This window comes from Gossypium raimondii, chromosome 6 (assembly GCF_025698545.1).
Source record: "Gossypium raimondii isolate GPD5lz chromosome 6, ASM2569854v1, whole genome shotgun sequence".
Taxonomy (NCBI): Eukaryota; Viridiplantae; Streptophyta; class Magnoliopsida; order Malvales; family Malvaceae; genus Gossypium; species Gossypium raimondii.
In genome coordinates, this window is record NC_068570.1 from 50,695,999 (window position 1) to 50,712,124 (window position 16,126).

The 16,126-nt window shown below is 34.3% G+C and overlaps 1 protein-coding gene across 1 annotated transcript; it reads left to right on the plus strand.

Moving 5' to 3' along the window:
* The first annotated feature begins 13,723 nt into the window (after window positions 1–13,723).
* On the plus strand, window positions 13,724–15,903 carry LOC105773653 (glucose-6-phosphate/phosphate translocator 2, chloroplastic). Its single transcript, XM_012595721.2, has 5 exons — window positions 13,724–14,455; window positions 14,546–14,771; window positions 14,861–15,083; window positions 15,201–15,414; window positions 15,568–15,903. The coding sequence occupies exons 1-5, from the start codon at window positions 13,937–13,939 to the stop codon at window positions 15,577–15,579; spliced, it is 1,194 nt and encodes a 397-aa protein (XP_012451175.1). The 5' UTR covers window positions 13,724–13,936; the 3' UTR covers window positions 15,580–15,903.
* The last annotated feature ends 223 nt before the right edge of the window (window positions 15,904–16,126 follow it).

Below are 16,126 nucleotides of genomic sequence, written 5' to 3' on the forward strand. Positions count from 1 at the left end.
CTTGTAATTTTTAATTATTTCTGGTCTGTGCCTTGCTAACATTTCTTTTGGGATTTTTGCATTCCTGGATTATTCAAGCATAATAACTAGATAATGCGTGATATTGGACTTAAGTAATATATGATATTGTTCCCTAGTTTTCGCTGCATTGTAAAGGAACCATTTTTGAAAAACAAATTGATAATGCAACTAAGTTTCCAAAATGACTTGAAAAATGGTTTTTTCGTTGCAAGAAAATGATTTTTTTAAAACAACTCTATCAACAATAAAATGAATCAAAGTATACATGACCTAATGAATGAATGCTCAAAGTACAACTATGATTTTCTCTAAAATGAGTTTATTTAAAGTCTTAAAAAGTAACGTAAGTTAGCTTAGCCATTTTGGTGGGTAATGTATCCTTCTCAATCTAGCCATAACGTCTAGGCCGGGTTTGGGATGTTATAGTATGATAAATCAACATTTACTTGTCACTTTATTACTTGTTGCGATTGCGTACACTTGCACATTTCCATCGTTCCAGTAGACCAGTCTTTTCGAGAAGGATTTACTATTTTTTCCAAAATTTTCTTAATTTCTTTATTAGAGATTTTAGCTTGGCTATTGGTTTGGAGATGATACGTCGTGGAAATTCTATATTTCATCCCATATTTGCGTAAAGCATTGGCCAATAATTTGCAATTGAAATGGGATCTTTCGTCATTAATGATTGCTCTTGATGTCTCAAATCTTGTGAAAATGTTTTTATGTAAAAATTTCAATACCGGCTTAGCATCATTAGAGGCTAGAGCTACTGATTCTACCCATTTAGAGACATAGTCTACTACCAAAAGTATGTATAGGTTGCTTATAGAAGTTGGAAATGGACCCATAAAGTCTATTGTAAAACCCCTTACCTGTGTCAGATGCCGGGACAGGGTACGAGGCATTACCAGACTTAAACATAACCAATCATACAAAATCGAGTCATGAAATTTCATCCAAATTAAAACTTTTCATATTTCATCATAAAGTCCCTAATATGGGCTTACGATACCTAATACATATTTTGAAAGTGGTTCGGGACCAAATTGAGAACTTTTGAAAACTTTGAAAAATTTCTTGAAAATTAGGGGCACACGCCCTGAGCACATGGCCATGTGGCCAGCCGTGTGGATGAAAGTTAGGCTATTTACCAGGCCTTTTTTCATCCAAACATTTACACACTTATACCAAATTTATCAACACACAACATGGCATTATCATAAACGTGCAACTTAACAAATAATAGCCAACATTAATGGCCTTATACAAAATGAACTATCAAATAACATAGGCTAACATTTTTGGCCAAATAAATTATGACACATAAAAAAATAATCAAGTCCTCTATACATGCCATAATTCATAATATTGCTTTCAAAATACCAAAAGAGTGTTGATAGTGTGGATGGATCTCCAATGATCTCCGAACCCCGAGCTAGCTTAGGGACACTGTAAGACAAGGGAAAGAAAAAGGGAGTAAGCATATAACTTAGTAAGTTGGTATGTAAATAGCAAACAATTTATTAACATGTTTTTATCAATACTCATAATGTGTTCTCATGATAATACAATCATATTTGCACATAGTTTCACTATTCACTCATGTTCATATCAAGCTGTCTACGCGAGCCATAGTCAATAAATTATTTATATCTTGAGTTACGGAACTCCGAATTAAGATCCGATAAATTTTTAAAAAACTAGACTCAAATATCCATAAAATTTTCAGAATTTATGGTTTAGCCAATAAGTACAATTTATTCTTTTAAAGTCATCCATGTTCTGCTGTTTAATAGTTTCGACCCTTTTTCACTAAAAATTAATTATCTCCTCATACGAGATTCAGATGATGTTCCCATTTGTTTCTATTAAAAATAGACTCATTAATAATTTTAAACATATAAATTCTAACCCATAATTATTTTTATACAATTTTAATGAGTTTCCAAAGTTAGAATAGGGATTCTAAAATCACTCGACCTGTCTCATAAAAATTCAAATATCTCATAATATGAAATTCTCTTACTTACACTATTTCTTCTATGTAAAACTAGACTCAATAAGATTTAATTTCATATCTTATTCAACTTCTAATTCAATTTTTACAATTTTGGTGATTTTTCAAAGTTATACAATGGTCTGCTATCCAAAATTGTTTTATTACTAATTTTACTCTTTCATGTTTTCTTTGTATTAACTTTCATTTACACACACATAACACCAATCATGTCTATAGCTAGCCATTTCAATAGCTAGTCATTATCAAATATTTACAAGTCTTCATAGTCATATTTACTCCACATCAACCTTACCAAAATTCGATCACATATCGAGCACATTGCTCTTGAATATATATATACACACATGTACCTGCACTCATTCATCACATAATCACAATCATTTACACTTAGTCATTTCTCGTTGAACACATTAGAATATTAATGGATACATCAAAATATTGCACATAGTGCCACACTTGTAGCCAAAGCTATTTCACATCACTTATCACACATAGGCTAGTTCTTGAGCTATTAACATTCGCGGGTCTGCTCACACAAGCTTCAGGTATCCGAAACACATGCCGGATTACCTAGTCACTGGTAGAACTTATAAGACTAGCACCCGGATTCATTTAGTCACAATTTCACATAGTTTTCACATAGGTTCCTAGTGACATGTCACTTGTATCCTATTCTATTCTTAAGGTTCAACAGGGAAATTTCTCACTTGTCGATATTTTGTCAAATGCATCAAATATTCAGCCACATTTCACAAAATATATCAAAATATGAAAGCGTAAGTAAAAACAATGCATTATTTACATACAAACTTACCTCGGTCCAAAATATCAAATGTTTGTGTCTTAGTCCATAACATTGCATTTTCCCCGGTTAAGGTCAATTCCTCGTCTTTCTTGATCTATAATAACACATCTAACTCATTTAATACACACATTTGCAATTCAGCCCCAAAAACACCTTATGGCAAAAAATTACATTTTTGCCCTAAGTTTTCACATATTTACATTTTTTCCCCTAGACTCGTAAAATGAAAAGTACTCATTTTTCTCATTACTCAAGCCTAGCCAATTCATACTCCCTCTTATAGCAACCCACAATTTTCACTAAATCACATTTTTTTCTATTTTTTACACATATTTTACAACTTTTATAAATAGGTCCTTTTATGCAATATCACTAAAAATCACTTAGTAAAAGTTGTTTATTACACTTTAAACTTTCATATTCTACCATAAAGCATAAAAAAACATGCAAGTCATCCATGGGTAAATTTTTAAACACAAACCCTAGCTCAAAATAATGGTAGAAATAGCTAAACCGAGCTACGAGGATCTAAAAAATGTAAAGAACATCAAAAACTGGGCTAAAACAGACTTACAGTCGAGCTTGAAAGCTTGAAAAACCCTAGCTATGTCTTCCTCATGTGAAATTAGGCCAAAGGGTTGAAGATGAGCAAAAATTGACTTTTAATTTGGCTTTTTAATTCATGTAATCACCAAATTACTAAAATACCCTTAACTTAAAAATATTCTATTTCACCTATTTCATGTATCTGTATAGCAACGTCCTACTGGCATAATATCTGTATAGCAGGGCATTTGTAGGCCTTACCCTCACCACCTGTTTCTCATCAATTAATGGTATTCTATGATCATATGCCCTGTTAGGAGGAAGACTAGTGGAATGTTGGAAAACATCAACAAATCCCTGTAAGAGTTCCTGCAGCTCAAGTGGTAATGTAGCCTATGGAAGAGTTAAAGCCACTTGAGTACAAGTAGCAACAACATGGGACAAGGGCCATTTTCCATCGAACTGATGCATTTGGAAAGTTGATCACCAGACACAAGCTAAAGGGGTCTAGGTGATATACCTTTAAGAATACATTGTTGGTCTTGGTATTGGAACTGCATAGTTAAAAAGCTAAAATTCCACACTATAGACCTTAGAAATAGCAGCCATTGAATACCTAGCACTAAGTCACACCCTTTTATTGGTAGGGCAAAAAAAATTATGGTGAATTGATATCCCTGAGCTTCCCAAACCATAGCCCTACAAAGGCCCTAAGTGAACAATGTTCCTCCATTAGCAGTCATTACTTTTAGTTTATCAACTGCCTCCACTGGTAAATGCAACCTTTTAGCCAACTTAGAGTCAATGAAATTATACGTACTTCCTGAGTCTACCAGCAATATCACTTCCACTTGATCAATATGAGTTGCCAAACTTATGGTCTGATGGCTCTAAGTCCCTTTAGTTCATGCAATAATAACATTGGAGAAGGAATCCCATTGTTTGCTTCTTCTATCTCAAGCTACTCGAGATAGTCTTGGAAGTCTTCATTAGTTTGACTTGTCTGTGTACTTGTAACAACCTCAGTGATGTCAATCGAGGGCTTAACGACGAGCTGGAACAGTTGTGCCCTAGTGCACTTGTGTCCAAGAGTGTATTTTGCTGCACACAAAAAACAAAGCCCATTTTTCCTCATATATTTTATTTTTTCCTGGGAAAGATTTTTTCTAGGTAACCTGGCACTAATACTGACATGAGGAGACCCCCCTGCTCCGTTAGGTCTTAGCAGGGAGCCAGGAGATTTGACCCCTTGAGAAGACTATTTAGAAAATCCCACAGTACCACCCTGTGAACTAGGGAACAAGGCCTTGTGATAGCCTGCCCTTCCAGTCGGAGTTGTGTACTTATTATGGTTGCCCTCTAATATATTTTCCATCTGTTTAGCTACTAAGTAACCATCAATCAAGTTCTATGGTTTAAACAACCTAAGGTCTTGTCCAATCTCAGGTTTTAAATTACTAACAAATATACTTAGGGCATCAGGTTCTGAGAGACGGAATTGATTTAAGAGACTCATAAATTGGTCATGAAATTGCTCGACGGATCCTTGCTGTTTGAGAGACACGAATTCCTCCATAGAATCCTAGTAGATCTCTGAGCCAAACCTATCCTTCAAGCCTTTTGTATAAGCTTTCCAGGTCAACTTCTACAGTCCTCCTTGTCTCTGGACAAAGAAATGATGCCAATCCAATGCCTTTCATTCCAAATGAAGCATGACCATTCGGACCTTTTTAGGATCTCCCACTCCCTCAGCTTGAAAGTATTGTTCCAACTTCGACCACCACCTCCTAAAATCCATCCCATCAAAGCAAGGAAAATCAAACTTGACTTGCTTAACACTGGTTTCCATACTAATAGCATGATAATACTGCCCCATATCTGACTGTGGCGAGAGAATGATAGACTGCTTAATGGGAAAGTCATGGGGAGGTTCCCCTAAAATGCCCTTCCCTTTATTCAGACTTGAACTAGTAGCACTTGTAGCTTGTGGCTAACCCAGGAACTGTTCCAATAGGGAATACAACTTTGATAATATATCCGCCTTGAACTTCTCATGGAAATCCTTAAATCTTGTATCCGTCTTCGCATCAAGGTCCACCCGAAGGTGTGACATCTTTTGCTATAACTGAGCCATATCCTTCTGCAACCTAGCAGTAACACCTTTACTGGCCATGAGGAATGTCTTGTTCTGATACCTTTGTAACGTGCAAATTTAAGAAGATAGATAGGGAAAGACAAATGAGAAGAACGAAAGAGATAAAGTCAGAGAGAAAAAGAGAGAGAAAGGAAACTGTATTGTCTTAATATGCATAACCACCTCCTTTCCTTCATCTATGCTAAAAAGGGAGGAGTAACGACCAAAATACAGCCTATCAAGCTATTAACTATCTGTCTCAAAAATGGGTTGTTTCATTTAGGGTCTAGGATTGATGCGCGCTGTTTCATTAAATGGGCTTCAACCTTAAATGCAACATTTTGGCTAATACAAGTAAAAAAAAATTAAAACAATCGATACAAAATTAACGATAATTCAAGGGTGTTAACGGTCACTAAAATGTTCCATGACATTTAGACGATCAAATATGATGTTTGCACGAGGTCTATGTTTATTTATTTTACATAAAAATTGAATAAAACCATATTTTTAATTAAATAATTTTAATGGAGTCATCCTCCTCCTTTTGAAAATTCAATATTCTTTATAAATCCTCTTTACCACTGTACAAGTTATACATTATCTTAAAAAAATTTTACAACTTTTTAATATTTTAATATATTTTAAATATTTTACAATTTTTATAATTTTTAAGTTTTTTACAGTTTTATAATAATATTATAATTTCAATTGTTTCTTTTCATTTATTGTAATTTGTATTTTTGTAATTTTTATATATTTTTAAGATTTTAGATATATATATTTTCTGAATTTTTATATATTTGTTCATTTTTATAATGTTTATGTATATATTTGATAAAAGAAAAGATCCATTTTTTAAAAAATGCCATGTGACATTATGTGATTGGTCATCATCTTTTTAATGTTCATTAAAAAATAGACTAAAAAGTATAATGAAAGCATAATTTAGGTACCAAATTAAGAATCAAGTGTACTTTAAGTACTAAATTAGGCCAGAAAAAATTTAAGTACTAAAATGAGAAATTGAGTATATTTAAAGGTCAAATTATAAATTAAACCTTAACATAATGGTGTTTTCCTCTTTTACTAATTTTATATGAAATATTTAAATAAAATAACTGGAAATGTGATTTTCAATGATTGAGCTCTGGCTTAAAAAACACTTATTCATATTTACTATTCTATCTCTACTTTAATTGTTAAATAGATTTCTCGTAAATATAATTTTAATATTTTTTTTCTTTCAAGTACTTCAATTCTTTTTTTTTAATGGTGGGAGGTTTAGTTTTTATAAAATTAAGTATTTAAGTTTTGAATTTTTTTTTTATAAATTTAGTATCCTAAGGTGTTTTTATTGGACATTTTCTTCACTGTTTAACTGGTCTCAGAGTTGTAGATCAATTTCTCTAAGACTCATCTTATCCCAATGGGTGTTGATCTAATGGGGTAAGCAGTTTGCCACTTTCTTATCTTGGTATTAAGTTGGGCATTAACCCAAAGAAAAAAAAATCTATGAGAGCTAATTATTGAGAAAGTTGGAAATGTACTTGCTTTGTGGCAGAGACGCTACCTCTCGTTTGCCGGTCGAGTTAGGCTTATTAAGTCTGTCATCATTCTCTTCCACTCCATTTTCAAGGTAAAATGGCAAAGGTTAAATGTTAAATCCAAAAGATATGGTGGTTTAAGCGTTGGGAAACTCATTTGGATTGGTGATGTGCCTTCAAATTTAAATACCGAATGTTGCTCTCTTAAGGATGCTTGTGTTGGTGATGTTTTTTGTGTACCTGCTGGCTTGAATCATCCTTTTAGAAGAGTCTTGTATGATTGAGAGAGAAGACTTCTGGACGAGGTGTTGGACAATGTTGAGATAATGTGTTTAAGATTGCTGCCATTTAAATTTTTTCTGTTACTAAGTTTGAATAATTCTCCTTGACTTTAGGAGATTAGATTTTTTGATTTGTTTGGTATATTATTACCATATTTTTAGCAGATTTTTAGAACCTCTTTTTTCTATTTTTAGTCTTGAATTTTTTGTATTTAAACCGTTGAGGTGCAAATCAATTATATTCCTGTCTTCAATTATTTTTCTATTTAAAACTTCCCGTCTCTTCTTTCTGCTTTAAATCTCTCGATCAACCATCAAAGTTCGAGTTCTAAACACCAACAAATTGGTATCGGATCTGTTTTCTTGAGGGATCTGTGAGGTTATTTGCGTGTTAAAATGGAAGGAGGGTCTAGTTTTTCAGTTGCTGCACCACCAGTCTTCGATGGAGACAATTACCAGATGTAGGCAATTCGCATGGAGACTTACCTGGAGGCTTTAGATCTTTGGGAACCTGTAGAAGAGGATTACGAGGTCCCACCTCTTCCAGCAAATCCTGCTGTAGCACAGATTAAAGCACAAAAGGAAAAGAAGACAAGGACATCAAAGGCAAAAGCTTGCTTATTTGCAGCTGTGTCTCAAATGATTTTCACACGAATAATGTCTCTGAAATCAATAAAGGAAATCTGGGATTACCTCAAGGCTGAATATGAAGGAGATGAGAAGATTCGTGGAATGAAAGTCCTGAATCTAATCAGGGATTTGGAGTTGCAGAAGATGAAGGAGTCTGAGTCAGTGAAAGAATATTCTGACAGACTTCTCAGCATTGCCAACAAGGTGAGATTGCTTGGTTCTGAGTTGAACGACTCTAGAATCGTAGAAAAGCTACTGGTCACTGTTCCAGAGAAGTTTGAAGCCACCATTACTACTCTGGAGAACACCAAGGACCTGTCAAAGATCTCTCTTGCAGAGCTCTTGAATGCTTTACAAGCACAAGAGCAAAGAAGATCCATGAGGCAAGAGGGAGTGATAGAAGGGGCCTTACCTGTCAAGGATCAAGACAACAACAGGTATAAAAAGAAGAAAAATTTTAAGAACCAGTCGACGAGTGGAGAAAATTCATCAGGCAATTATCAGAAGAGCAAAAGAGGAGGTGTCAAGAAATCCTACCCACCTTGTCACCATTGTGAGAAGAAAGGTCATCCACCATTCAAATGTTGGAAAAGACCTGACGCCAAATGCTCCAAATGCAATCAACTTGGACATGAAGCAGTGATTTGCAAGGTCAAAGGCCAGGTGCAAGAAGTATATGCACAGGCAGTTGATCAAGAAGAAGAAGATCAATTGGTCGTGGTTACTTGTTTCTCAGGCAGAGAATTAAGTGAGAGCTGGTTGATTGATAGTGGGTGCACAAATCACATGACGTATGACAAGGAGCTCTTCGAGGAATTGAGAAACATTGAAGTCAAAAGAGTGAGGATTGGAAATGGTGAGTACTTGGAAGTCAAGGGAAAAGGCACAATAGCTATTACAAGCTATGAAGGTACAAAATTCATTTCAGATGTTTTATTTGTACCTAAAATTGATCAAAATCTCTTAAGTGTTGGTCAGTTGCTGGATAAAGGCTATAAAGTGCTGTTTGAAAATAAGCAGTGCTTGATCAGAGATGCTAATGGCAGAGACTTGTTCAATGTCAAAATGAAGGGAAAAAGTTTTGCTCTTAATCCAATGGAAAAGGAGCAAATGGCTTTTAAATCCAGAGTTAGTGCTACTGAGACTTGGCACAAGAGACTTGGGCATTTTCACCATCGAGGATTGCTTCAAATGCAGTCGAAGAAGTTGGTGGAAGGACTTACAGACATTGATGATGATCTACCTCATTGTCGAGCTTGCAAATTTGGGAAACAACATAGACAACCCTTTTCCTAAACAAGCCTGTAGAGCCTCGAAGAAGTTACAGCTTGTTCATACTGATCTTTGTGGTCCTCAGAGAATGCCTTCGTTAAATGGTAACCTCTATTACATAACCTTTATTGATGATCTAACAAGAATGTGTTGGATTTTTTTGTTGAAGCAAAAATCAGAAGTTACTGGTGTGTTTTGGAAATTCAAAGCTAAAGTTGAGAATAAAAGTGGATGCATGATTCAGATTTTAAGATCTGATAATGGCAAGGAGTACACTTCAGAAGCCTTTAATAGGTTTTGTGAAGAGGCTGGAATTGAGCATCAGTTGACGGCACCATACACTCCACAACAAAATGGAGTCAGTGAAAGGAGGAACAGATTCATAATGGAGATGACTCGATGTATGCTTCATGAGAAGAATCTTCCAAAAAGCTTTTGGGAGAAGCTGCAAACACTGTTGTGTTCTTGCAACATCGGATTTCAACAAAAGCTGTGAAGGATCAGACGCCATTTGAAGCTTGGTATGGTTACAAACCTTCTTTAAAGTTTCTTAGAGTGTTTGGCTGCCTGTGTTTCACTTACATTCCACAGGTCAAGCGTGATAAGCTTGACGAAAAGGCAGAAGCTGGCATTTTTGTTGGGTATAGCACTGTATCTAAAGCTTACAGAGTCTTTCAACCACACACTAGACGTGTTATTATGAGCAGAGATGTTTATTTTGTTGAAAATGAGCAATGGAATTGGGAAGACTCGACCAAGACGAACCAAACTTCTAGTGCACCAAATCGTTTTACCATTGGCAGCACGTTAAAAGAGCTTGAAGATGAAGGGCAAGATGTTTTGGTTGATGATGCACCTGTCAGAGGTACAAGGCTGCTCTCCGACATTTACCAAAAATGTAACATGGCTATTTGTGAGCCTGCATAGTATCATGATGCAAAAAAAAGTCAACATTGGATGGCTGCAATGAATGAGGAGCTTGCAATGATCGAGAAAAACAAAACTTGGGAGTTGGTTGATCGACCTCTGGACAGAAATATAACTGGAGTTTGTAGCATCTAAACAAGGAGGAGTGTTGAGATAATGTGTTTAAGATTGCTGCCATTTAAATTTTTTCTGTTACTAAGTTTGAATAATTCTCCTTGACTTTAGGAGATTAGATTTTTTGATTTGTTTGGTATATTGTTACCATATTTTTAGCAGATTTTTAAAACCTCTTTTTTCTATTTTTAGTCTTGAATTTTTTGTATTTAAACCGTTGAGGTGCAAATCAATTATATTCCTGTCTTCAATTATTTTTCTACTTAAAACTTCCCGTCTCTTCTTTCTGCTTTAAATCTCTCGATCAACCATCAAAGTTCGAGTTCTAAACACCAACAGACAACCTGATGATCTTATTTATTTTGTTGATCCTAAAGGTTTCTTTTCGGTTAAAAAATTAACCAATTTGATTCTCGTTTCAATCTCATGCATTGCTGTCCCCCCAAGAATTCAACATTTCTTCTGGCTCTTGCTTAATAAGGGCATTGTTCATCGAGGAGGAGTTTTGCTTTGCTCTTGGTATTCTCTGGGCATTGAGGATCTCAACGATCTACTTATTCTGTGTCTACTATCTTGGTCTATTTGGTGTGATGTGATGCGTTGGTGGAACCTCCCTAATAGTGTTTTTGATTTTCTTTTTCTGGTATGATCAAGAACCTTTGGCTTGTTGCTTGTATTTGGATTGCTCTTCAAGAATAAATCATGGGATGTTGGTGCTTCATTGCGTCTCTGTAGACTGTAAACTTCCATCTTTTGGCTCAACTTGTTTGGTGGATGGAGGACCTTGTACAACTCCTAAAACCTTTCGTCACACCTTCGTTTCTTGGATGTCTTGGGGCAAACCTGGTCCAACCTGTTGTGGAGGCATTCTTCCTGATCACCACTGTCATCTCTGAGGTAAATTTTTTTTGGTCCCCTTTGTCACCTTGATTTAAACACTAGTGAGTACTTTTTTAAGCAGAAAACTCCACTAAAACATGAATTTTTTAATTATGTTAGCATGACAATCCATGTTACATTATTTATCTTTTTATGATATCAACCAAAATTTTAAAATTATACAAAAATATTTAAAAATAAATTCAAAATTAAAAATAGTATGAAGTACATGTTGTTAGTATTTTCCTAAATTTCGATTTTTTCGAAATGTTGATAGTTAATTTTTTAATTTTTTAAAGAAAAATTTAAAAGTTAAATTTAATTAAAAAGAATAAATCAAATTGATAAAAATATAAATTTTAAAGGCTAAATTTATTATTATGACAACAAGTTGGTTAAGAAATTTGTATTATTATTTTAAATGCATTTTAAATATTGTAAACTTCACTAATGTTTAAACATTACTAATTAATTGTATATGCATTAGTAGATTTTGTGTTGTGTTGATGTTATTTTTCGAGTTTTTTTTACACATTTTATATAACTTTATGCATATTTTAATGCATTCATAAATTTGACATTGTGTTTATGCTATTTATTTTAATTATTTTATTGTTATACCATTTCTTAATATAGCATAGCTTTTGTCGTGTCCATATTTAAAAAATATATGTTTTTTCATACATTTAAAATTGGTTATAAATATATTTTAGCACATTGTGTCATGTTTACATTACTTTTATATTCTATATATTTTCTATAATTATTCAATTTAGAAAAAAATATTTTTATGTTCATATTATATCTTAATTTATCTCATATTTTACACAATTTTTATTCTAATTTAATCCTTATTATATTTACATTTTTCTTTAAATTACTATAATGATTTATATTACATAAATTTAACAAGTTTGATATTTGTGTTATGCTTACATCTTTTGTCATAACACTATAGCTGTGTCTATGTTTTTAAATCTTTGTATTTTAATTGTTTTTACATTATTTTATGCTAAGTTTTTCATATTTATATGAAAGGTGTGGAAACTTTTGGAGTTTAATAAGTTCTTTGTATTATTGAATTACATTAAATTAGTCCTCTTATTATTAAATGAATCAATTTAATCTCTATTTATTGAAAAAATTAAATAAATTCAAAATGTAATAAGGTTAACAATTATTTTATAAAAATATTGGTTCAATTCTAAACGAAAGATTTCATTTACAAAATATAAAAAATTTAAAAATATTAACTCTTTTAAATAATAAATACTCTTTTTAAAACATAAATATTAACTTTATTCTAATTTCACATTATTTAATATAAAAAAATAATTATAATAGATCAACAAGGACAGGTGGAGTGGCCAGTTGCAGCCATGAAGGGTTGGTGAAATGTTTACAATATCACACATCCCAATCACCAAGTCAAACCCTACTCCATTCCATTGGCTGTTGGGATTGTTTGTCAGCTGTAATTACAAAACAATCTCACCCTCCCATTACCTCCAAACGACAACATGCATTCCATGTTGAAACTCACGTGACTACTTTCTTTCCCATTCCAATTGCACCATCGAATGTTGTCCCAACTGCTACACCTAAATTTACATCTTGCACCAGCCGTCAATCAATCAGACTGATATATACAATATTTTCCCTCCATTTTAAGAGTTAGAAAATTTTGATCCGTCCAAATAATATAGCATGAAAAAAGGGAAAAAAGAAAAAAAAGGTTTAACGATCAAAAACACATGCAGATTGACAGGTGTCTTTTTGGGTCGAGATTTTTATTGCTTGGGATTGTCTTTACATGTTCAATAATGGGGGTGCTCAGTTGCTGCAAGAAAATTAGCGGTGAAGAATTGAGACCAATGTTATGGGCTGTTACCATCAACTATAATAGGTCATTTGGTATGGCTACACAGTGCTGAAGACATATTTATATACAACACTGTCCACTATGATATTATTGGTGGGGAAACTGTCAAAGAAAAGAACGTTCCATATTTTTAGGTGGCTGAAAATTTGTTTAAGGAAATTCAAGTTAGGTGGTGGTGGAATTTGGAACCTTAATTTGAGCACTATTCAAGAAATACAAAGGAAAGTTCATGCCAGTTTGACTACTGTTTTCCCATGTTCTAAAATTTGCAGCTTGACAATTAATGGTTAAGAGAAATAATGGGTGATATCAAAGAAAACAAAGTTGGAAGTCCAATTTGCAAACATGCACTTACTCATTAGAATTTTCAAAAGTTGAGGTTGTTCAAATTCTAATCCTTTTCAATTTTCATTAATTTAGACTATATATTGATATAATTTAAGCTCCAATTATTTAGTGGTAAATAATTTTAATTTTAGATTAAACATCTTCAAACTATTGGTTTTGTATGATTGAAATTTCATTTTTCATAATGGGAGAATTGAGTGAGGTTAAGAAAAACAAAGGAGAAGGATATTTTAGTAAATAAAAAAAAACAATCTAAAACCGAGTAAGCACGTGCAACTCTGCAAGCGAAGAAAAATCAATAGTATGGAGGCGTCTTCTTCCTTCCTCTGCTCTTTACTTTCCTATAAATTCCCCTCTCTGCTTTGCCCTTCTTTTCACCCAAAACCAAACCAAACCAAACCAAACCAAAACCTTTTTTCTTCTCTCTGAGACTCTGTACATCTATCAAACTTCCAGATTTTCCTACAAATATCACATTCCTCTCACTGTCAAACTCACATTCTCTTTGAAAAACTTACTAAAACACCATGCTTTCTTCAATTAAGCTCTCCCCATCTTCTTTCACTTCCACAGGTTTCTTACCCAATAGACGTTCAATCCCAACACCACAATTCTCTCCATTACCCATTATCAAGAGCCTCCACAGTGCCTTCCCCACCCACTCTTTCTCTTCTCAAAAACCGCTACAAGTTGCCTCCATTGACAATCTTGCAATCTCCAAAAACACCCAGCAGAGGAAAACTGAGTGCCAGGCCTATGAAGCCGACAGGTCTAGGCCTCTGGACATAAAAATTGAGTTACCTGACGAGGATGCGAGATTGGAAGCAGCTAAAAGGATTAAGATTGGGATTTACTTTGCTACTTGGTGGGCTTTGAATGTAGTTTTCAACATATATAACAAGAAGGTTCTCAATGCTTTCCCTTTCCCTTGGCTGACCTCTACCCTATCTTTGGCTGCTGGCTCTTTGCTGATGCTCATATCTTGGGCCACTAGAGTTGCTGATGCTCCTAAAACCGACTTTGAGTTTTGGAAGACCCTTTTCCCTGTAAGTTTTTCTACGTTTTAACCACTTCGCAAGAATAGAGACTCTTTGGAACATGTTAAAGAAATTTATTGATGGGTTTGCATGTTTTAGGTTGCGGTGGCACATACAATCGGGCATGTAGCAGCAACTGTGAGCATGTCAAAGGTCGCTGTTTCCTTCACACATATAATCAAGAGTGGTGAACCTGCATTCAGCGTTTTGGTTTCAAGATTTTTGTTAGGGGACTCATTTCCAATGCCAGTTTACTTGTCCCTTGTACCAATTATTGGAGGTTGTGCACTTTCAGCTTTGACTGAGCTCAATTTCAACATGACTGGTAAGAAGAAAGCAAGCATGATTGAATTAACCTCTTTTCTATCTTTTCTGTAATACAAATTTGAGCTTTGCATTGTGATTGTGTTTCAGGTTTCATGGGGGCTATGATATCAAACTTGGCATTCGTGTTTAGAAACATATTCTCAAAGAAAGGGATGAATGGGAAGTCAGTGAGTGGGATGAACTACTATGCATGTTTGTCTATGTTGTCCCTTTTGATTCTTACACCTTTTGCAATCGCTGTCGAGGGTCATCAGCTTTGGGCTGTTGGCTGGCAAAAAGCAGTCTCACAAATTGGACCCAATTTTGTCTGGTAATTTACCACTTTTCTTTCTTTTGGCCGGTTTTAAGTTAATCAAATGACCCATATTCTTTTTCTCCTTTAATTTGTTTCTTATAAACAATTGTGTGGTTCTGGATTTTTTTACAGGTGGGTGGTAGCTCAGAGTGTCTTCTATCACTTATATAATCAAGTTTCATACATGTCTCTGGATCAAATTTCTCCCCTGACATTTAGCATTGGGAACACAATGAAGAGGATTTCAGTTATAGTGTCGTCCATCATCATCTTCCACACACCTGTTCAGCCCATTAATGCTCTTGGAGCTGCCATTGCCATCCTTGGAACCTTCCTTTATTCACAGGTAATGTATATATTCTCTTCTCTCTTTGCTCAATTGGAATTTCAGATTTCTTTAGAGATTTTGGGACTAAAGAGTGGTAAATAATGGACAAATTTGCTCAATTTGAAATTAAACCATGTTTATTGTCTAATGAAAACTTATGGTTTTGAGCAGGCAAAGCAGTGAGAAAGGTCAAAGAATTTCAAGATTTTGTTGAACTGGCAAACAATAAAAAAGGGGCTTTATGAATATTTGGAAGGAATTCACAGAAGATGATGCTAATGGGCTTAGTTTTGATGCATTCCACATGTAGTCCTGGAGATGGAAGCAACAAGTTAATATGATAGTCTTTGCAACCTTCAATGCTACTAATTAACTAGTAGATTTTATTTTACATTTTGTAAGTTGAAACGGGGGGTGCATAACCTTTGTATTATAGCGAAATAAGACAAGTTTGTTGATGCCTATTATGTTTTGAGCAATGGAAATGATGGATGTAGTGGGTTTTAATGATTGATTCTATTCTAAGAACCTAGACAGGCATGCCAAAGTAACTAAGAAAGGCCTACTTAAATGATGCAAGTAAGAGGTTGGCACGACCATACTGTAATGCCGTTTAGACAAGATCAGAATTAAGTGTGGGCGTTAATAAACCCGTTTTGAGGGACAGAACAATTATACCACATGATAATTAGGTACCAAAGTCAATCTGCGAAGAGCTTCAGTCATAATA